At 47.0% G+C, this 22,280-nt stretch overlaps 1 protein-coding gene and 1 long non-coding RNA gene across 43 annotated transcripts in view; one reads left to right on the top strand and one right to left on the bottom strand.

Moving 5' to 3' along the window:
- The first annotated feature begins 1,548 nt into the window (after positions 1-1,548).
- Positions 1,549-22,276, top strand: LOC123276400 (uncharacterized). Of its 40 annotated transcripts, XR_011493478.1 has the most exons (8): positions 1,555-2,034; positions 3,925-5,152; positions 5,862-5,929; positions 6,887-6,992; positions 7,562-7,622; positions 9,128-12,806; positions 21,710-21,939; positions 22,027-22,276. It is a non-coding gene; the product is annotated as an uncharacterized lncRNA (long non-coding RNA). The 40 variants fall into 40 exon arrangements; XR_011493467.1 differs by having other exon boundaries at positions 1,551-2,034; positions 3,925-4,108; positions 4,189-4,302; positions 4,519-5,152; positions 5,862-12,806; XR_011493482.1 differs by having other exon boundaries at positions 1,552-2,034; positions 5,862-6,992; positions 7,581-7,622.
- Positions 21,071-22,280, bottom strand: part of MYH3 (myosin heavy chain 3) — a 41,794-nt gene continuing 40,584 nt past the window's right edge. For all 3 annotated transcript variants that reach the window (XM_044745852.2, XM_070482001.1, XM_070482000.1), the window contains exons 39-41: positions 22,025-22,120; positions 21,779-21,916; positions 21,071-21,223 (exon numbers count right to left, since the gene is read on the bottom strand). In XM_044745852.2, coding sequence (XP_044601787.2) covers positions 21,197-21,223; positions 21,779-21,916; positions 22,025-22,120 — 261 coding nt within the window. In that variant the 3' untranslated portion in view covers positions 21,071-21,196. The remainder of the gene's footprint in view (positions 21,224-21,778; positions 21,917-22,024; positions 22,121-22,280) is intronic.

Genomic DNA, 22,280 nt, shown 5'->3' with positions numbered 1-22,280 from the left:
CTGATATTGCCCAATGGAACTTGCTTTATGCATACAACTCATACAATGGATGTTTTGAGCACCCACTATCCATTTGTACAGTAGTACTATCCTTCCTCTCTATAAAGGGCACCTGATGTGCATTTAGGTCAATAGTTCCGGTACCTACTCTCTACAAAAATGAGTAAGATAAGGGGAGAGATGAACTCCTGTCTTACAGAGTCCAGGGGGAAGGACAGACTTGAGCAGAAATAGCAAAGATCGATATGCTAGGGGTTAGAATTGAGGGTCTAACACAATGTGGTGAGAGCACAGCGGGGAGAGGAAAAGTAATTCTTGCAAGACTAGGAAAGTTTTCGCCGAGGAGGGGACCACATTGGAATTTATTCTCGAAAGGGGGCTTTGTCAGACGGAAAATAAAGAAAAGTCATTCCCAGCAGGTGGAACCACATAAGCAACATATGCCACATGGAGATATAGGAAAGCTTGATGAGTCTGGAGAAAAGCAAGTTGTCCAGGGTGGCTATTGTGTGGGGTGTGGCAGGGAGAGTGAGCACAGAAAAATCTGGAGGGCTTTGTAGACGTGAAAGACAAAAGGCCTTCTTAGTCCAGTTCTGGACACTAAGAAATGGATGGAACCACTAGCAAAACCCAAGCGCTCTTCTGCTCATCCTTACTCCTGTAATGTTACTGAGACCCGGAGCACAGGATTTAGGAGGTAAAAGTGTGGGTTTTGGTGTGTGATAGATTTGAGTTTTTTCTTGGCTCTGAAACTTACTATAATTGTGGCTTTAGAAAATTATTAACTCTCCCTAAACCTCAGTTTCATTATCTGTAAAAACGGGATAAGAGTAGCACCTTCCTAATGCCTAGGGACATAAGGAACAAGTAAGAGAAGGTATGCGACGCACGCAACAAATGTCGGCTGGCACACAGTCAGTACTCAACAAATGTTGAGTTCATAAGAATAGATGATTAATAATACCTGGTGAATAACATATGATTGATAACATTTCCTTGGTCGGGGTTGCTAGAGAAGCCCAGGGTCAGGTCCCATCAACTGAGGCCAGATGATCCCATGGCTTGGTTTCTGAGAACAGCCCTGTTGGGATTTACAGCTTTGGCCCCATTTCTTGGCCAGATTTGCAATGTCCTCAGATTTCCTTCCCCACAGGGATCAAGGAGGAGGAGCCCAAGCCTTGGATTATGAAGACGTTCTTGCTTCTCCCTGTGTAAATTGATAATGCCAAGGGTTTCTGGCGCCAAGCAAGGGAAAGTGTCCCCCGTCCCAGGCTTCTTGTCCCCACATGATTACTAGGTGCCTGCTGATACTAGACCCTGGGGACTGTCTTTGAAGTCCTTGTTTCTTTCCCTTTCTGTCTTTCTGTGTTTAACGTTTACATTGTATGAGGAGGTACAGGGAGTGTTTCTACCTCCTGGCAGTGGTTGTAGCCTTTAAAAAATTTTTAAAAAATAGACAACTTTTTTAGACCAGTTTTACATTCACAGCAAAATTGAGCAGAAAGTACAGAGAGTTCTCATATAATTCCTACCTGCCCCAGACACAGCCTGCCTCACTATCAACAGTGTCCACCAGAGCAGTACGTTTGTTAGAGTTGATGGACCTACATTGACACGTCATCATCACCCCGAGTCCATAGCTTAGGTTAGAGTTCCCTCTTGGCGTTGTACCTTCTATGAGAGTTGTTGATTTTTACACCAGCAGTTGTCCTGTGAAAGCCTATCCAAATAATTTGGGGCAAGACTGGTAATGCTCACCTATTTCCAAACAACCTGTTTTGGAGAAGAGCATTTCAGATTGAGTAGAAGCACAAAATAAAGAAAGAAAGGTGTGCAGGAAGGAAGGGAAGAGACAAGAGATTGAACCCTCCGCTCACCCAGGCATGTCCCACCCCCAATCTGAAGCTCTTCACAGGTGGACGGAGTGATCGTTCTTGCCTAAAATGTCCCTGCTCTTCTCCTGTTTCCTGAGTCTGCTTCTGCCGACCTGCACCTGTCTTGGGCCTTCCTCTTCCCGGAGAGGGAACTCTGCCTGTGAGTATTTTCCTTGTAGCTTTTTCCCCCACACATCCTCCAGGGGTACACGATGGGTCCCCAAACTGTGAGAGGGGAAAGTTTTAATTTGAAAATAGAGGTCTCAGAAAGGGCCTGGGGCAGTTCTGGAGAGATTTTTTTTTCAGCACCTAAGGTAACTTTCATTGCTCGCGCAAAGTTCTTGTAAGGAGATCTGCGTCAGCCTCCTGCTTTGACACATGAAGCCTTGTGGGCAGTTGGCCGCCCCAGGAGCCCCAGAAAATGCTGAGATGTCCTTCCAAACAGGGACCCAAACAGCTGAAGGGCTCCAGTTACCCAAGAAGTGAGTGACATGGACACTTTGCCAGTTGGAGAAAGGAAAGGAGTAGAGTAAGGGAGGTGGTAGAGAGAAGGACAGAGGAGAAAGAAGGACAGTGACAAGAGGTGGGGGGAGCAAAGAAGGAGTGAAGCAGGACACTTTGAGCCACAGCTGTCAAGCAGCCTGGTGGAAAGGAGAGGAGCGTCGTGTCCCTGACCATACCGGCTGCTATACTTTGGGGGACAAGGGTGGCACCCCACCTTGAGCCCCAGGGTATGACTGCTGATTTACCAGCCCAAATTACACCCTGCCTGAAGTGGAAACCATTCTGGCTGGTCATGCAGGTCCTCTCACGACAGGCGACTATTGTAAACAAAGCCAGCCATTTGTGAGCTGCCAAGTGGAGTTTCTTCTAAAGCTTTGATTCAGGAATTAAATATGTATTAAGCTTTTTCAAACAGTGAATTAAAATGCATGCCCACTTAAACGTTTTTGTTTTACCTTGTTTTTGCTCATTTGCATTTCCTGTATTTTTCTAAAACGAATATGGATTGCGTTGGCAGTGATAAAAATAAATTATTTTCAATTATGAAAATTGAATTGTTTAAAAAATGCACAAAGCAATTTTTTAAAATGTAATAGAGAAAGAGTTGAAGGGGTACATATAAAATTATAAACCTTGGTCAGCTTGTGCGATGGAGGTGGAATTGGAACAAGAGATGGGAGCCTGTCAACTTTTTTAACTGTCTCTATATAGCTAGACTTGTTAAAATGAGTGTATGTTAATTTTGTCATTTTTAAAGTAAATTCAGAAAAAAAAATTAAAAATATTTTTGCCATTTGTTTTTAAAAAGCAAAGCTGCGTCACTAAGTGAAACACTTTTAGCTCACTTTTTTTACTCGTATAAAATTTTGTTAATTGAATATTATTTTCTTGTCTTTAGCAAATCCTTTCTGCTGATTTTACACGTGTCAGTCCACCTGACAAAAGTTGAGCTTTGCATTTGCCCCTTAGTAGTCACCAGGACTTTCTGTCATAGGCGAATGTCTCCACCAGATGAATTCATACATGTGCATTTAATTCAGAGCTTCAATAGCTTAAAAAACTTTTTTTCAGCTACGAAAGTTTCAGGTTGACAGAAAAATCTGGAAAATAATTTAAAAGATATTCATGACCCACCATCTGGGTTTAATAAGTGTTATTTTTCCATATTTGCTTCAGATCCTTAAACATAATTGCAATAAATAATAATAATAATAAAACACTACAGTTATTTATCTCCTGCTGCCATCCCAACGGCAGCTGTTTCTCTGAAGGCAGTGTGCGTTTTCCTGTCCAATGTTTTATACCTTTGTTTTCTGTGTGTATCCATAAACAATATGCGCTACTATTTTATATTTTAAAACTATACCAAAATAGTATGGTGCTGTATACATAATTACTTTTTGCTGTTTTTCATCAACTTTTCTTTGAGATTTATCTAAGTTGATACATGTAGCTCTGGTTCACTCATTTTCATTGCTGTATATCATTCCATTGTGTAACTCCACTACAATTTATTTATCTATTCTCTTATTGATTGGCATTCAAGGCATTTCTGATTTTCCCCTGTTGTAAAAACTGCTGCATTGAACATCCTTGTCTGCGTCTCCTTGTCCACGTGAATCAGAGCCCACCCCAGGGACCGTCTTAGCAGTGGACCCACTGTGTCATTGAAACTCCTTGTAAAACTCAAGAGTGAGAGAGAAACGTACAAAGTCTTAGGTTTTCTCCGGGTAGGTTGGTTTTAATAAGGGTTCTGGCTCATCTCATTTCATGTGAGGATGAATTCTTCCTTTTGCCACTTTTCTCCCAGATTTAAAAACCAGGAAACTTCTTAGTCAAAGCCCTGATTATGAAGAACTTGTTGGTCAGAACTGAAAGAACTAACGCATCCTGAAGTGGAACTGAAGGGAGGACTGGTGAACAAGTAATTTTTTCCCTTCTTGCTCTCAGAATATTGCATATCAGTTTAGAACCTGTTAAACAAGATATCAGGATCAATGAGTTTATTCAAGAAAGAAAATGTCTTGGTAAATAGAATGATAGATTAAAAGTCCTGCATCTTTATGAACCCAGACGGAAGGATGTCTCCGTGGTGTTGCTTGATGAGCATCTTGTAATGGTGTTTTTTCCCTCCTCCTAGATCAATTTCAGTGCGTTTGCATCAGCAGATTCCAGGTGATGGATCGGCAGCTTCATTTTAATAGTCTGTTGGTATGGAGTGACCTGTGGCCTTTCCAGAAGAGGTGAAATAAATCCTGCTGTCATTGCCCCTCCTTCCACCCTCCAACCCTGTCATAAATCACCCTCCCACTCTCAGTGCTACCACGGACTGACAGGCTCCCTGAGGACCAGCTGCTGCCTGGTACCTGTGGTCACCTGAACTCTCTTCAGCCCCACATGTGAGCACCTGCTGCAGAGATGTACGACACCTCTGCCAGACCTTCCCAAGCCTTGCCAGTGCCACCAACACCTCCATGCTGTGCGTCCCAAAGTGGGCTACGTGTACTGGGCATGATACGCAACATGAACTAAGGTGGCCTACTGTTCAATCTGTCTCATCTTAGGAGTTATTAATTTTTAAATATATTTCATAAATTTTATTGCTGAGGATAAGGCTAACATAGCATTTAAATTCAAAAAAATCATCGGTTTTAAAGAAAAAATATTAAGTCTGAAATGTGCATGTGTCCACGGCAAATACAACGAGGATCACGTGCAGATGACTAGATGTGGGAGACGCCACCTGGCCAAAGCGTAGCCTGGCTTAATGTGCTGTAAGTCTCTGAACCTACACGGGCATTACACTGACGTGAGCGTTACTTCGGGCCCGTCCCCTCAGTTCCCTGAGTCTCGGTTCACCCCTGGGAAACACAGCACTAGGCTAGATCAGTGACTCTAAGCCCTGCCTTCACCTCTGACTCACCTGGACGAACTTTAAAAATCCTGAGGCCTGGCGTCTGCTCCAGACCAACTCGGTGAACATCTCTGGGGGTTGGGGCCGGGATCAGTATTTTTTAAAAGCTTCTGCAGGTAATTAATTGTGTGCAGGCAAAATCGAGAACCACTAGATATGATGATGTCTGCGGTTCCTCCCAGGTCTCAGATGAATGGATTTTCTGATCCTGTGGGTAGACTATAAATGTGAGGTCAGCACGGATTCAGTAAGTGTGGAGGATGCTCGCTGTCCCCTCAGGCCAGCCATAACAAGTGTGATATTTAACCACTGTGCAGGCTTGGGTCAACGCTGGTCTGGAAGCTCCCTGAGGGCAGGGACTCTGTCCTTTCTCTGGGTTTTACTGGTTCCTACCACAGTGCTGGTGTAGAGGAGGTGCTCAAGAAATGGTGGATGAAAGAATGCTAGACTGAAGTTCAGGAGCGTGACTTATCAGGGCATCTAAGGTCAATCACCTGGTCAGAAATTAGTAACCAAACTCACAAGAGACTGACTTTTACACCTGAATTCCGCTTTATTTGTTTCTAAAGGGAGCTCTTCTGGGTCCAAGAAGTGGAAGCAGTCTTTGTCCCAGTGCAGTCTCTTGCTGGTGAATGAGGTAAGGGAGTTACTAAGTGAGCACAGAACAAAAGTTGTGTCTTCTAATGTGCTATTCCTATCAAGTTCTGATGATCTGACAGCCCGGCCTCCATTGCCTAAAGGCTATTTTCACGTAAAGGAACAGGATCAATCATTCGGAACCAGCGTGCCTGATGGACCTCCTGGCGACACACCGACAGAGTTTCATTTTCCAACTCTCCTTTTTCAGATACGCGTGCAGACCACCACCCTGCCGGTTACCCTCGTTGCCACAACACACAGCTTCCTAAGTGTGGGGTTATTTTGCGTTGAGTTAGGCAGCTTGCTAATGACATTCTCAGGACAGGCACTTTAATCTCCTCATAGGTCATTCCAAATCACTCCACAAGATGGGTTACTTCTGGAAAGCTGCCCTGGAGACAGCTAATCCCCTCCTTCTTGCAGGCTTGCTTTACGGAGATGACATCTGCTGACCTTATGTTTCAGGAGCCGTCTTATTTTGAGGGCTGTAGATCTTTGTCCACCATCTACGGTTACCACAGCTAAAAATACTTTGGAGGGTGAAGAATCTTCAAGGGGACTTTGCAGTGTGGACTGTATTCCTTCTATTTTGGTACCATATTTCAAGGCAAGAGCCTTGTTACCGTGCTAAGCGCCATATTACCTGATAGACCAACATTTCATCTTATAGTTGATTAGAAGCCCAGCTTTATATGGAGCCCTGTGATTATGTTGCCTTTTCCCTGCCAATGTTCCCAATAATCATGCTACCTGTGATTTTCCTGATACACCATCTCCACTTAACCTCAATACACAGAATTAGCCACCTTCCCCGTGCCTCACGCCAATGCTTCAATCCATGTGTGTCAGCCATAATCTTCCCGCACGCACCTCCGTCTCCCACCCCCAACAGGACAGTTTTGAGCTTCCACATAAACTGGGATCAGAGGGACTGAGATGTATTTGTGTTGCACAGGTGCTGCTGTTTGTCTAAAGAAAAGTACAGAATTCGATGCCGCGGGACCAAACTGAGCTGTGGGTGTGTTGCTACATCTTTGTGTGCCATTGACTCAATGGGCTACGTGAGTATCACTCGGAGTCACTCATGTGCCACGAGGTTGCCCATCCCTGATTTCAGGCATACATTTGTTAGGCTCCACCACTTGCTGCCTCCTGTTTTTTAGTGTGCTTAAATAAAAGGAAGTGCTCCTACTATAGAAAAATGTTAGGGGAACTCTGAGGACTGGCTCTTATATTAAGGAAGCTCTTCCTTAAGTTTAGTTTACATTTTTCCTCCTCTACTTTTAGTCTAATTGGACCATAGGGGAAGTGTGTGTGTGCACACATACGTGTGTAAGTACTTGCACACAAATAGAACATTTATGGAAGGGTATACGAGAAACTAGAAACAGCGATTACCTTAGTGGAGGGGACTGATGAACTGGGGTAGGAAAGAGACATTATTTTCTATTTTAAAACTTTCTGTGCTATTTTAGATCGTTTCTTCATCCATTAAAAAAAAGAGATTATGTCTGAATGGTCATATGATCTTCTGAGTCCCTTCTCTATGAGTCTATAATTCTCTTGAATTAAGGGTATATTTTGTACTTTCTCTCGCTAATCTCTTTACTGAATTCTGTTGGTTATATAGAAACACTTCATTTTTCCAGCACTGTCTGAGAAGGAAATTCTCCACACTGCGAATTCCCCAGGTAACTGAATATAATCCCTTTATAGTGCTGAAGTTTGGAATAATTTCTAATGGAATATTTATAAGTTGTATTACATACCTTCCTACCTTCTTCTTTTTTTTGTTACAGCTTTATTGAGATGATTTTCATGTACCATAACATTCACCTACTAGAAGTTCACTGCTATTTAGTATATCACAGAGATGTGAAAACATCACCCACAATCTAATATTAGAACATTTCAATGCCCCAAAAAGAAACTCCATCCCATTAAGCAGTCACTCCCACTGTAATCTATTTCTGTCTCTATGGATTTGCCTATCCTGGACATTTCACATAAATGGGATCACATAATATGTGCTCTTTTGTTCCTATCCTCTTAAAAAGGGTAGAGTCAATAATATTTTACTTTTTCTTGATAATTTAGGCTTATTGCTATTGACAGCATGCTCACAGTGACCTCAAGAAACATTGAGGGAGTCTGTTGTCTCTAGATTCCGTGGCCCATTGAGACGTACGTGGCCTTGTCAGAGCTCTGTTGCTCAGGCCATAGGGCAACTTCTTGAATACCCTGTCTTATGACCTTTAACTCTTGTTTAACCATCCTTTGTTTTCTAGTTCTCCCATTTGTGCAAAGTTGGACCATTAGTACATAAACTAGATCAGGCCTGAGGTCCCATGTCTTCTCTTGACCCTGGCTCATTATGTAACTCAACTGTGACCCTCTTTGGTGTGTTTCTCTCCTTCTCCAGGAGTGATTAAACAGGCCAAAATCCTCCCTTCTTTTATTGCTCTCCTGAGCATGTTGTATCATTCAGTCAGCTAGATTCCATCTTAGAGATAAATCCCCCACAAGGGTTTTATGATCTCTCTGGGTTAAGCAGTGTTAAACTCTTTGATTCCTAGTATCCTTTCTTGTATCCTCTCCTCTTTCTTAAAATAGTCTGTACCTCTCACATCAAGAACTTTATTGACTTCCCTTTCTCTAAAATTGCAGAATTGTAAAAGAATGCTTTCCCTTATTTCTCTTGAAAAGCACGCATAATCAAAACATTTTTAAATGCAAACCTCCAGGCAGGGTGGGGCAGGGCAGCCCCTTAAGCCAACGGGACACAGGTCTGCCAAGTCCAAGAGCATCTGCATGTTTGGCAGCGAGAGAGGGCATTTGACATCTGAACTGTCCTGGAAAGTGAAGAATCTCTGGAAGTATTTTCTTTACCTTTTGGTAGGGTTGGGGGGAGGGGAAGAGTCTAACTTGGGGCCCTGCCTTGGGTCTGGGTCAGACTCTTACAGGGGTTGTTTGAGCTTTGAGTCAGGTTGGCAGGAAGGGGGTTGTCGCCATTCTGAATTTGGCTAGAGGAGCATGGCAGGGTCTGACCAGGAGTGTGTCATGGGAATTTGAGATTTCTGGTCTTCTCCTCTTATTCTCATTGTCAGAATAAGCCCAGAAGTTTGGGGCATCCTTGCTGAGAGCAGCTCTGCATCCTTGTGAGTGTGGAGATCCAAGAAAATTCATTCTGTTTCAGGGAAGCCAATCCTTCGTTGGGCCCGACTTGGGCAGGGAAAGGATGGCAAGGAGAAGAATGCCTGGCACATAGCAGACATTCAGTGAGGATCTGCTGAGTGACTGAAGCTCTGGTGTCGAGGCTGAGCAGTTGGTAGCGACTGTCTGGCATGAGATGCTGAGAAAGATCCTGAGGCTAGACTCTGTGGGAAATGCTGTAATTTAGGATTGATCTGCCGCGGGTGCAGGTGAGCGAGTGGAGAGAAGCACAATGTACATATGAGTCTTGTTGTGGAAAGTGAGAACAGAATCTGAGCTTGAAGACATTGAAGTGGCCCTAAATTGCAGATGGGCACCAGAGAAGAATGGGTGCCTCCAGCCCTGGAGAACCTGACACCAGGGGACTCTGCTGAGCTCAGACCTGGGCGGACTAGCAGACAGGATACCCCCAGGCTCAACCTGAGGTAATCAGAATGGAGGCAGCCTCCACAGCAGCTATGCTGCCTGGGCCTGCATTTGGCTGAGCAGGAAGCAATCCTTCCATAAGTGACCCAGCACTGCCCTCTGGTGTAAACCCATCCAATGCACATTGGCCCGAAAGGATTCCTTGGGGAGCCTCTTTTATTTACAACTTCTCAGCAGCTGCCGTCAGCATTTGGGCTTTGGGACTAATTTCGGTAATCTACATGAAGCCAATCCTGCTGTGATGTGCGCATAATAGGCAGGAAGAATAATGTCTTTCCTGCCCCTGTCTGGTTGCACCCATTCAGTCAGCCTTTAAGAACCACCATTCAGTAAACACTTAATATGTGACAGGCAGTTTGCGTGGCCCTCTGTTTGTGTCCCACTGTTAATCTCTAGGAAAGGTGCTATAATTATTTGCATGTTGCTGATGAAGAAACTGAGGCTCAGAGAGGACGTTTCACTTTTTTTTTTTTTTTTTTTGAGGAAGATTAGCCCTGAGCTAACTACTGCCAGTCCTCCTCTTTTTGCTGAGGAAGCCTGGCCCTGAGCTAACATCTGTGCCCATCTTCCTCTACTTTATATGTGGGACGCCTACCACAGCATGGCATGCCAAGTGGTGCCATATCCTCACCTGGGATCCAAACCGGTGAACCCTGGGCAGAAGCGGAACGTACAAACTTAACCGCTGCACCACCGGGCCCGCCCCTCACTCTTTTTTTAAAAAAAGTAATTTTATTGAGGTCATAATAGTTTATAACATTGTGTAATTTCAGGTGTACATTATTGTCTATCAATTCCTCAATACACTTCATCGTGCTCACCCCTAGTAGTCTAACTTTTATCCATCACCATACATATGTACCCTGTTGTCCCTTTTGCCCACCCTCCAACCCCCTTCCCCTCTGGTAACCACTAATCTATTCTCTTTGTCCATGTCTTTCTGTCTCTGTCGTATTTCACTTAACACCACACCCTCCAGGTCCATCCATATTGTTGCAAATGGGACAATTTTGGAGGACGTTTCACTCTTGCTGCAAGAATATGACATTCAGTTCTGGGTGCCACCAACCTGTTACCAATGGTACCCCAGACAGCGGGAATGAGAGGGGAATGGAGGGGACAGGGGCACTGCTATTTTGTTTTATGTCTTGCAAATATATTTTCATGATGAACATATATTACTTCTGTATATATTTTAAAATTTAGCCTAAATTCTGGGCGTCACATGCGATGAAGGGATATGGCCAGTCAAGCATATCCAGAGAGCTCAAGGTGGAAGGAGGGGCAGGGAGCAGGACCTGGGCTCTTCCACCATGAAAGGCGTGGTTGCACAAGGAACCAGTAGCTGCTTTATGATCCTGGAGAGCGGGGAGAGTGGGTTTCTCCTGTGTGTGTCTCCCGTGTGCAGACACAGGGCCAGGGGAGCGGATTTCTCCAGCAGGATTCAGCTGCGTGCAAAGCATTTTGCCAGCCAGTAGGGGCTGCCCCACCAGTGAAAATGCTGACGTGGAGGTGAAACATCCTTGGACGGGCTTAGACTGGACGTCACTGGGAAATTTAAACAGGAGAATCATTCGTGGGGAGAAGACAGGTTCTGAGTCCCTAGAGCCTCTGACGTCCTTCTGTCCCCAGTAGCAGTACCGGCTCTCGCCTGTAGGTGTCAGCCTTGGCTCAGCGGGGGCCCAAGCCTGACTGCACCCGGGTTCCCGCCATTGCCTGGGATCTTTTCACCTGAGGGGGTTTACAGACCGAGGATACCCGGGGAGAGGGGAAGGGCTGCACCCCCAGAGATTCTGCTTAACTGGTCTTGCGTGTGGGCGGGGCCGTGGGATTTTCAGAGCTCCCGGGTGGTTCTGGCGGGAGGGACTGGGTGCTTTGACTGCCGTTTCTCTTGGTTCCGTGGGCGGCTTGTTTCCCTTTCTTTTCTTTCACTGAACTCTGCAGAGGGAGCTGGGCGCACAGGAAGAAACTAGGAGCATCTAAAGAGATGTCACCGGAAGCTGTGAAGAATACAAGCTCGTTCAGTGAGAGAAATAAGAAGGTCCCTCCCAAAACAAGAGGGAGAGAAGAAATAAGCCCAAACAGTATGCACGAAGGGATGGGGGGCCTTCGATTCCTTCAGGAAACGAATTAAATCAAGCCATGCTAAGGGCAGGGGACTGTTCTAGAAGGCAAGGTGATGCCCTGGGCTGGGGGCTGGAGACACACCCCCTCCAATAGCAAGGTCTTCGGCTTGTGGCCAGGCAGTGGCACTTGGGATTCAGGACTCTTTGGGGACCTGGGGGCGTGGGCTGGCAGAGGTGGATGCATGGGGAGAATGAGGGGCCTCCTGAGGCAGAGCTTACCCTGAGAGGAACTGGGCCCCTGTTGGTGACAGTGACCAAGGAGCCCACAGCCTCTATCCCCAGGGTGGGCTGCCCTCCCATCTGCCCTGCCCGGCGTGGGGATCTCACAGAAAGAAGGGGCCAGTCGTAAGAGCAGAAACAGCGATTGGTACAAACCATGCTGCCCTGACACAGGCTGGGACTTGGGTGAGGCGAATGAGTGCAGAATTTAAGAGGACAACAAAAAACTTGATAATTAATAAGATTAGTAACATTTCAAGGCAATATTTTTTTCAATCAAAATTAATGCAAAAGGGCCAGCTCCGTGGCCGAGTGGTTAAGTTCGTGCACTCCGCTGCGGCGACCCAGGGTTCGGATCCTGGGTGCGGACATGGCACCGCTCGTCAGGCCACGTTGAGGCAGCGTCCCACATCCCACAACTAGAAGAACCTGCAACTAAGATATACAACTATGTACGGGGGTGGGGCTGGGGAGATAAAGCAGAAAAAAAAAAAGATTGGCAACAGTTGTTAACTCAGGTGCCAATCTTTAAGAAAAAAAAATTAATGCAAAAGAATCCATGATGAACAAAACATCAATATTTGCAATTAAGACAGGATTAGTATTAGTGGGTTTCCTTTGCCTCGGCTCCATGTGACGGGGCACTGCTCTGGGCTGCTCTCCCAAAGCGAGGGCAAAGGGCAGAGGGGGGGTCTCCTCCCACTTTCCACAGGTACTTCCCCAGAGCCACCATCAGCTTTGGCACCTAGAGAACTTATCACTTTAGTCCCTGGCTGGGGACTGTCCTGGCTAACAGAGCAGTGGTGCCACCTAGCGGGAGACTCCAGCGCCAAGGAGTGAAAGGTGGTACCGGTACCGGGCAGAGCAACAGGGATGCCTGGAGCTGGCCAGGTGAGAGGCTTTGTCAGTCTCATGGGACACAGTTGAGGCGGGGCAGCCAAGGACTGTGTGAATAGATGGGCCGGGACGTGGGGAGTGTGAGGGAGTGTCTCTGTGACTCTGTTATTCCTGTGGCTGGGTACCCCCAGGGCAGGAAATTCCCATTAGAGTCCGCACTGCCAGGGCTGGGGGCGGGGTGGGGTGGCGGGGAGGACGGGGGGGGGGCAGGTGGGGGTGACCTCGAAGCAGTCACTTATCCTGTACGTCCTCATCTGGGAAATAAGGAGGTCGGCCTAGACCATCTGTGTGGCTCCTGTACTCTCCGCCATCTTGTGCCCAAGTCTCTAGTTCAGGGACTTGAGTGAGGAAACTAGCTCTGGGAGAAACAAAACATACCCCTGCCAGGAGCTCCATGCGACTTCAGTGCAGTCCCACCCGGCATGTCCCCAAGTCCTGTGGGGAGTGGAGGAAAGAATTTCTCCATACGGATGACTGCCCCAGAGTCAGTGATGTGGCTTGTTCTTCAAAGTTTTATAACAAATACAGTCTGTGCCAAACAGTTTAGCACTTAAATAGTTACAGTGATAATCAATTCATAGAACCTTAGACATGCAAGGTGGGTGAATAGGAGTCTGCGAGTGCCCAAGTAGATTAACAAGAAAAAAACTCAGAGGTTTCACTCAGAGAATTTAAACGACAAAAAAGGGCTCTTAGAACTAGAAGAATTCTGAGAACTCACGTAGGGCAGTGGTTCTCAAAGTGCGGTCCGTGGACCAGCGGCATCAGCATCACCTGGGAACTTGTTAGGAATGTGAAGTCTCAGCCCCTTTCAGGCCTGAGAATCAGAAAATGGAGGAGGGGAGGCCCAGTGATGTGAGTTTTAACAGGCCCTCCCAAGGAGTTTGAGGCATGTTAAAGTTTGAGAAGCCTGATCGAGAGCCACACTCTCAAACTCTCGTGCCTGCCAGTTGCCTGGGGATCTTGTTAGAATGTAGACTCTGATTCAGTCCTCTGCGGAGAGGGCTGAGACTCTGCATTTCTAACAAGCTCCCAGGTGACAATGACACTGCTGGTCCTTGGACTACTCTGTGTAGCAGGGAGCTAGGCCTCTGTTTCCCAGACGGGCTTAATGATCAAAACTACCAGGAGTGCTTGTTAACCGCACATGTTAGCAGGACCCTGCCATGAAAATCCCCACTAAGTAGATCTGCCACAGAGCCCGGGAACCTGCCTGTTAAGTAGCTGCTCTAAGAGTTTGCCTTTGGGGAGAGCACTGGACTTGCCAGGGAGGCTGTGAATGCAGAGTCCCAGGCCCCAACTCCCACCCACTGAATCTGACTCTCTGGCGTGGAGCCCTAAATTCTGTATTTTTAAAAAGTACACGGTACAGTTCTGGTGCCCTGCTAAGTTTAGGAAGCCCCTTCAGATAGTGCAGACCTCATTTTTCAGGTAAGGACCTGAAACCACAAAAGGATCTAGAAGCGAAGTTAAGACTGGAGCCCAGATGTTCTCATTCCTGGTTCAGTGTTCTTCCAACGACTAATTTGAAAATACAACGTATGGGGGTAGGAACTGTGATACAAAGATGAGTAAGATGGTAAGTCACATCTCCTCCTTAGAAAGTAGCGGGAATGAAAACGTGCCCCCTGAAATGGGTACAGAGGATCAGGGCATGACCACCGGTGGATGTGGAGGACCGAGAGCTGGCGATGGGTTAGGGTTTCAGCTAGTGGAGGAGGCCAGGCGGGAGGAGCAGAGGAGAGCCATGTGTGGGCGTGTGAGCGCGGGTGCTCCCCTGACAGGCAGAGGGGCCGTTGATGGTGTCTGCACAGAGCAGTGCTAGGTCAGAGTTGTGTTTCAAATAGGCCTAGCTAAGAGGACTGAGCTATGTCAGCTAATTTGAATGGACTCGGCTGCGATGTTGGTTGCCTCGAACCCTAGACATCCTCTTGGCCAAATGGCTAGTGAACTGTGTGTAGCTCAGATCACCACACCTTCGTATCACCAGCCTTTAAATGGAACCATGAACGGCAGGAAGGGACCTGTCAAAATTGCTTCTTCCTTTTGCTGTAGAGTAATGATTACTACTCAAACTGTCTTTTTATCTCAGGAACTCAGGATGATTTAAAACATGAAACTGCTATTAATATTTCCTTACAGAGATGGCTAGAGCCACAAAAAAAAGCCTGTGTTTATCTTCAACCCCATATTTCAGACAGTGAAACAAAGGTGATAGATTGCTTGGGATTACAAGGCAAGACAGGGTGGAAGGGAAGAAGGGTGGGCGGGAACCCAGGTTGAGTGAGTGTTAACCACCGACACACTCAACACTGAACAGCGGAAGCGTCCAGGGAGCAGAGTCAGGAGTCCGCATCCCAGCTCATGGAGGTCTTTGGGGTTCAGAAGTTTGGGGGCCCCTCATTGCCGACAGGACTGATTCCAGGCTTGGGGGCAGCCCAGCTGGTGCTGCCACTCTGACCCTCCCTAAGGGGACACGGTGGGGGGGAGGCGGGAGTGTGCAAGAAACAGGCGGTGGGAGGCACATGTCAGGCTCCCTCCAATTGCAACGGGACCTGCTGAGGTCTTGGCTGAAGCACTGATCTTCCCAAAAGGAATGGCCCTTGTTTTGCCACGTCCTGTGGAGCCTCTCCAAAGGTGAGAATGACCCACATGGGGCTGCATGCCCTTGGCTGTGGGAGATTAATTATAGCCACATCAAAATTAATCAGGTATATTTCTCCATCACTCATTACTTTATATGTAAGACCCTGGGGTCTGGATTTACTGTGGGACTGAAAGTAAGTCACTTCTAAGGTAAAAACTCGTGTCCTTTTAATCTGCTTTCCAACAAGGGATCGTCATGTCTGAAGGCTACGGCCTTTGCTGAATCTTGGGATGGTGGTAGAAAGGATCCCGGGTGGCGGACATTATAGGATGGCAGAAAACTGCATCTGGCAGCACGCAGCTCTGCTAACTGGTTCCTGTTGCCGTTCCTTCATTGTCACAGTCAGGCACCACCCGGACACTAAGCCTTCGGGTGGGTGACAAGAAAGGGGTGACTTCTCTCTGCCTCCCTGACTTGACTCTGCTCCATGGGCTTCCCCTGGTGCGGGATCTGAATAGTGAGTAGGACGTGTACCCCACCCTCTACAGCCCAGAGAGGGGCACACATCCCAAACCTGCCCCCTTCACCAAACCTGCAAGTCACCCCAGCAAGCCTGTAGGCTGGAGAAGAGAAAGGCTCAGACAGCCACAGGCTGGTGGGCCCCTGGTGGAAATGAAAAAGGAGGAAATTTTATGTTTCTGGCCATGGACCATTGTTTGAAATACTGGCTTTTGCCCCTGGGAATGATGCCAAGATGCCCTCAAAATAAGCACCAGGTATTATGACTTGCTCTTCAGGTCTCGACACCCGCTGCCACGGGGCAGAGACCCCGGGCCCAAAATAGGTGCAGCTGCTTCGATGCTGATCTGGCCCGGAGCTGAGGCTGAGCCGTATTTGGAGATGTGTGTCCCTCCACCCACCTGCTGCCCTCCCCACTCTGAGCCTTGGGATCTCAAGACAGGAGTCTCTCTCCCTTTTTCTGGTCTAGCTTTCTTGGGGAGTTCCACTTCACCCATTCCCTGTTCCTGGGCCCGTGGTAGGCAGTTGGTAAATGATCGACAAATCAATAAACGTATAGAGAAACAAGGACCTGACACTTCTAGCAGCAAAGCCTGGGGAGATGGAGGCTCTGGTGCTGGGGTGCATCAGCTGACCGTCCCCTGTCTTCACACGGCAGGACCTCACCCCAAGGGCCTCCTCTCTCATACTGGATTCTCTCTTCACTGAGCCACCAGGAATTGCAGACAGCTGTGCCCACACCCGTTGTTTCAAAAAGCCAAGAAAATCAAGTTCATGGTTAGGATTGCTCACAAATTTGTAAAGCACTGCTTCTGGGTTATTACTGTCTCTTTATTACTGATCTGTGGAGGCAGAAAGTCAGGATAGAAAGAACTTATCTTCCCCAGGGGCTCACGGATTCCCCCACCACTTTACTTTTCCTACCAGGAATTCAGTTCAACATGTGCATTGAGCACCTGCTGTGTACAGGGCACTGTGCTCATTTTGGTCTCTGACCATAAAAGCATGTGACATTGTCACTTCCTCAGTTTCCCATTACCTGCATGTTTTGTTTGTCATCATTATTATTGGAGTGCTTGTCTTTCCTTTATTGCCCTTGAGGTTCAAGGTTCTGTCTCATTTATTTTTGCATCCTGAGGTCACTGGGTAACACTGTGTCGATGACAATGGTCCTTTTTCTTTATCTAATGTCCCCCTTCTCTCAGCAAGCTGATGAAGGTGGCCTAAGGGTATCTGTCACCTGCTCCCGGAGACCTCCTCAGGGCTCCGGAAGAGGGCCATGTCTCATTTGAGAGAACACAGAACAGGCCCACAGATGCGCAGGCGTTGGGGCTCCTTGCTCCTCACTGCCTGGAAAGCATGAAACATCTTAGATAAAAATACTCCGTGCCATCCTGGGCCCCTGACTCCTGGTGGCCTGCCGCAGCCGGGAGCACAAGAGCCTCCAGAATGTCTCGGCATTGCTCAGGGTAACCGGATCGCGGCTCGGCTCCAGCAGGCAGCCTCGAGCCTCTCAGCCTCAGCCGTTTTTAGCAGTGGGATTATTGGTCAGGGTAGAAATAGACTTCTGTGTTCTGGGTGGCTTCCTCACCCGCATTCCTAGGCACTCTTCGCTTTATTAAAGCTCTCAGCTGTCGCGGTGATCCAGGCGTGGAGAAAGGAAGGGCTGCCCTCACTGGCTAGTGGCAGGCTGCAAACTGCAGCCAGTTTGCCCCCCATAAGGACATGTTACTCTTATTAGAAGCTGTGTCCCCTACATGTCCTTAAGAAGGGGCCATCTGCCAATCATAAATCAAGATCTCATCTGTTCTAAATAAAGAAGGAGTCTGCCATCCTCGCTGATGGTCCCTTTATAGTTGACAGATATTTTTTTTTAATTCTGTGCTTGAGCATGTATTGCTTGTGTGATTAAAACATTATAAAGGATAGTAAAAAATAGAAATCTACTGCTAAGGCTCAGCAAAGAATCCAGAAAGTCAGAGATTTCTGGAGAGTATAAGAATTACAGGGGAAAAAAAATCAATAAATTCTATGCCCAAATACCAGAAAAAAATTACAAAAGAGAAAAATGAGGCTATTTAGAAAAAGGAAAAGTAATTTGCAATGGCCCTTAATTTGAAGGCCCTTAATTAACTTCACCCAAAGAAGTTAGCCAGAAGAGGAGGGAACCTTCCCCCTTTTTTGCCCTCTTGTTTGGGGGCTCATGTGCAAAAGAACCAGTAGAGATGGCAAATGAGCTAAAGATCACTCAGTTCCTGTTGAATGGTCAAATGGCCTGTCTGACGACAGGGTGGGCTGAGCTGGGGGGCCAGAGAAGGGTTACAGTGGAACCCCTGGGGGAAGTTAACAGAAATAGTCAACAGTCAAGGTGAAAAAACAAAGTCGGCTTTGGGTTCTATCAGCCCAGTTCTAGCACACACACCACCTCCTGGGGCACGTCTCATGCCTGTTTCACCAGCTCCCAGGAGGCGGTGCTTTGTAGCATAAAGGAGTCCTGGGAGCTAGAGAGAATCCCAGCTCTGCTAGTTTGACCTGGGGCAAGTTACCCTGGGTTTCAGCTTTCTCCTCGTCTGTAAAGCAGCAGCAATAAGCCCATCTCGTCATCGCTGAGTCGTTAGTAGGATGACATGAGGTGTGCGTGCTGAGAGCCTGAAGTAAGAGCTGGGTACACAGCTCCTGATGTCATCCTGTTCCTCTCCACTGCCAGACCAGGCTTCCCCTCTTCCTCTGTGAGGCTCAGCAGGTCCTTATTTGGAATGAGACTCGTGCCTTCATTTTTCTCTTCATAATAACAGGGCTTATATTGTCTATAGCCCTGGGCATCCTTTACTTTATGGAACAAATTAACACTGGCAAAGTTGGTCATAATATTAACTCACAGAAAATTAATTTCTCCATATATACCCTACACAAAATCAGAGCCTAATAGATGGTGATGGACAGCTTCCAGAACCCAACTCCTCGCCCTCTCCTTTGTGTGGAATATCGCACTTTGCTGATAAGTGGACACATCGGGTCCTACAGCCTCAGAGGTTTTCAAGCTTGTGGCCCAGTTCTGCAGAAAATGCATCAGGGCCCTCTTTGATCAATTCTTTGTCTGAAATTTTATAAAACAAGTTTACTTTTAAAGATGGCCTTCCCTTCCTTCTTTCCTACCTTCCTTCCTTCCTTCCTTGTCTCTTTCTCTCTTCCTTTCTTATCTGTATTTTAGTATGTATTTTTAAAAGAAAAGGACTATTTTAGAAAATATAATCACAATATCGCATTATATCTTGAAAATGAACAATAACTCCGGAAACACCACCATCAGATATCCAGTCAATATTCAGATTTCACCAGTTGGGGTATGTGCGTGTGTGTGCATGCATGTGTGTGTGTCCCAACAAGGTCTATTCGGTGCAATTGATGGTTAGGTCTGTCAAGTCTCCTTTAATCTATGGTTCCCCCTTCCATTTTGGTTATATCTTTTTCCTTACAATTTATTGAAAAAACTAGATTTTTTTCTGTTGCATTCCCTGCCTCCTGGAGTTTGTTGGTTGTATCTTGGGTCTCTGTCCCTTGCATTTCCTGTAAGTTGGTGGTCACGTTCAGAGGCTTGATCAGGCCCAAGTTAGATTGTGGGCGGGAATTCTTGCTAGGCAGTGGTGTGTCCTTCTATCAGGAGGCACGTAATGTCTGGTTATCTATATTTATGTGAAACTAGTAGTTGTGATTCACTTGGGGTTCATAATTCATATCAAAATGGTGATATTCCAGTTCTTTCATTCCTTCTTTATTTATCAGTTAGAATATATCAGAAACTCTGCTTGGTTTTCTCTTTTGCGCACTCTCCATGGAAGGCAATCTATAACTTCCGTAAATTCTGAGAGGCTCTGGAGGACCGGGGCCTTGCTCCAGGCTCAGACCTGGGCCTCAGTCAGACTTGTTCTCACTGCATGACTTCCTCTCAGTGACAGCCACCCCCGAAGGACATGCACATTTTAGCCACAATGTTGACATGAAGTACTGAAAGCAAGTCAAAGAGATGTGGTCTTTAAGACACGATTATCTGAAATCACTGATAGGCCAAATCTGACATGGATTGTGGTCTCTTCTCTACGTGATGACACATCCCAGGAGATGCTAAACTCCATGTTGGTGCTGAAGGGAGCTCCCCTGGGTCTTTAATTCCCACTGTCAACCTGGGTCACCTCCTAATCTTCTAGAACCACATGAAGAAGGGAACTTGACAACGACTTCTGATAAGTTTAATTGTGACAACAAACCAATGATTCCAGGTTGGAAGATGCTGCTTCCAGTGGCAGGTTGGCCAGATATTCTGACTTCCTGTGTATTTTCTCTCTTAATGTAAAGACAGCGTTACCTTGGGTAAGGGGTGAGATTTTCTGTTGTGTGTCTTTGAAATACTGCAGACTGAGCCAAATTTACTCAGTGGTAGATTTAGACTGAACTCTTGGAAGGACGAGATGCTGTTTATTCATTTGTGTATTGCTAATAGTTAGCAGAGAGCTTGGGTGGAGTGCTGCCCAACACACGTTTACTGGATTCCAGAGTAGTTCCCTAATCCAGTGTTGAGGAGGGGGTCTGGCCCTCGCCTATGACCCTGTGCAACTTGAGATGGGTTTCCCCAGCCAAAACTTTGTGTTTTCCTCATATCATAATGAGGGACGACTCTTCTGACCAACTCCCCTCCCCCATCCCCTGCCAAAGCAGTGGTCAACCTAGGAGTATTTTTTCTTTCTGATCTAACCTCAGATTTAAACCAAAAGCAATCACTTACTGTCCCCACATACACACACCAATGATACTCATCAAGCCATCTGCTTACCGGGATTTCAACCTCAGGCATTAAAAATCACCAAACAACTGGGGCCGGCCCCGTGGTGGAGTGGTTAAGTTTGCACGCTCTGCTCCAGCGGCCCTGGGGTTTCCCTAGTTCAGATCCTGGACACGGGCATGGCAGTGCTCATCAAGCCATGCTGAGGTGGCATCCCACATGTCACAACTGGAGGGCCCACAACTAAAATACACGACTATGTACTGGGGGGCTTTGGGGAAAAGAAGGAAAAATAAAAAATAAAATCTAAAAAAAAAAAAAATCACCAAACTACAAACCATTTCTGCATGGGGAAGAGAGAACAAATACAGTGAAACGGCCCCCAAGTTGAAAACCAAGTTTATTGCATGTGAAAAGCGGTCACATGGAAATAAAGTATAATGGTCAGGAACCATGAAAATATACATTGTGCATATCTTCTGTCCTGCTCAAGAGCATCGCTCACTCTTCGCTCTCATGGACCACCATCTGGAGAGAGAGTGGGCATTTTCAGTTACGGCAGACGGCACAGACACATTTCCTCCTGCTCCCTCTCCCAGCGAGCCTCGGGGAAATATCCAGTAGGACACAGATATGCTTTGGACCTCAGGAGAACACAGGGTTGCACACATGGAGGAAGTCACCCCATAGCTTGAGAAACTGGCCCTGAGAGAACCAGCCCCATAGCTGGAGCTTCCTACAGGCGTCCCCCTCCAGGTTTCCCCCTCCAGGTCGAGTAACTGAAGACTAGCGCCAGCAGAGGGCACTTGAAAGACCGCAGTGGGAAACCCTCCTTCCTATTCAAGATGGTGTTTGTTTGATGGCGCCTTACAGACCAGGGTTCTAGCAGGGCTCTTCTCAGCAAATGACCTTAAGCTCTCTTTCTGAGCCTGAAACTGACCAGTTCTAAAGTAAAGGGTTGGCTAATGTTCCTTCCAGCTCAACACTTTCTGCCTCCCTGTGGGTTCTTCCCAGGCCGCCGTGGGAGCCACAACTCGCCACACACCTGCTGCTCTCCATCTCGCGCCAGTGGGAACCACCTACCCTGCTGGAGGTGAAGTCTCGGGTCTTAGCGCGAAGCTTATTGACTTGAGATTCTGCAATATCGGCACGTTCTTCTGCCTCCTCCAGCTCATGTTGAGCTTTTCGGAATTTGGTGAGATGAGCGTTGGCTTGTTCGTCCTAAAACCAAAGAGCCCAGGCAGGTAAGGCCTGCGTGCCCCTCTCCTAGAGCTCACTGGGAAGAGCAGGTCGGCTGCTGTTCTAAAACCACACACGTGTCTGACTTACAGCTTCCTCGGCCTGCCTCTTGTAGGACTTGACCTTCACTTGCAGTTTGTCCACCAGGTCCTGTAGTCTCAGCACGTTCTTCCTGTCCTCTTCACTCTGTAAGGGAGAAGGTGAGAATGGGACCAGAGGAGGGGGAGAGTTGCATGAGGTCCGGCCAGTTTTCTGGTCCAAGAGGGTTCTTCCTGAGCGCTGGACAGTGCCCCAGGGTGGCCGCAGCACTGTACAGAGGACGTGCCCATCGGGCTTTCTTCCCGCT

Source organism: Equus asinus, chromosome 13, assembly GCF_041296235.1.
Source record: "Equus asinus isolate D_3611 breed Donkey chromosome 13, EquAss-T2T_v2, whole genome shotgun sequence".
Classification (NCBI taxonomy): domain Eukaryota; kingdom Metazoa; phylum Chordata; class Mammalia; order Perissodactyla; family Equidae; genus Equus; species Equus asinus.
Note: the sequence above shows the minus strand (reverse complement) of the source record. Positions and strands in the feature narration are given on the sequence as shown.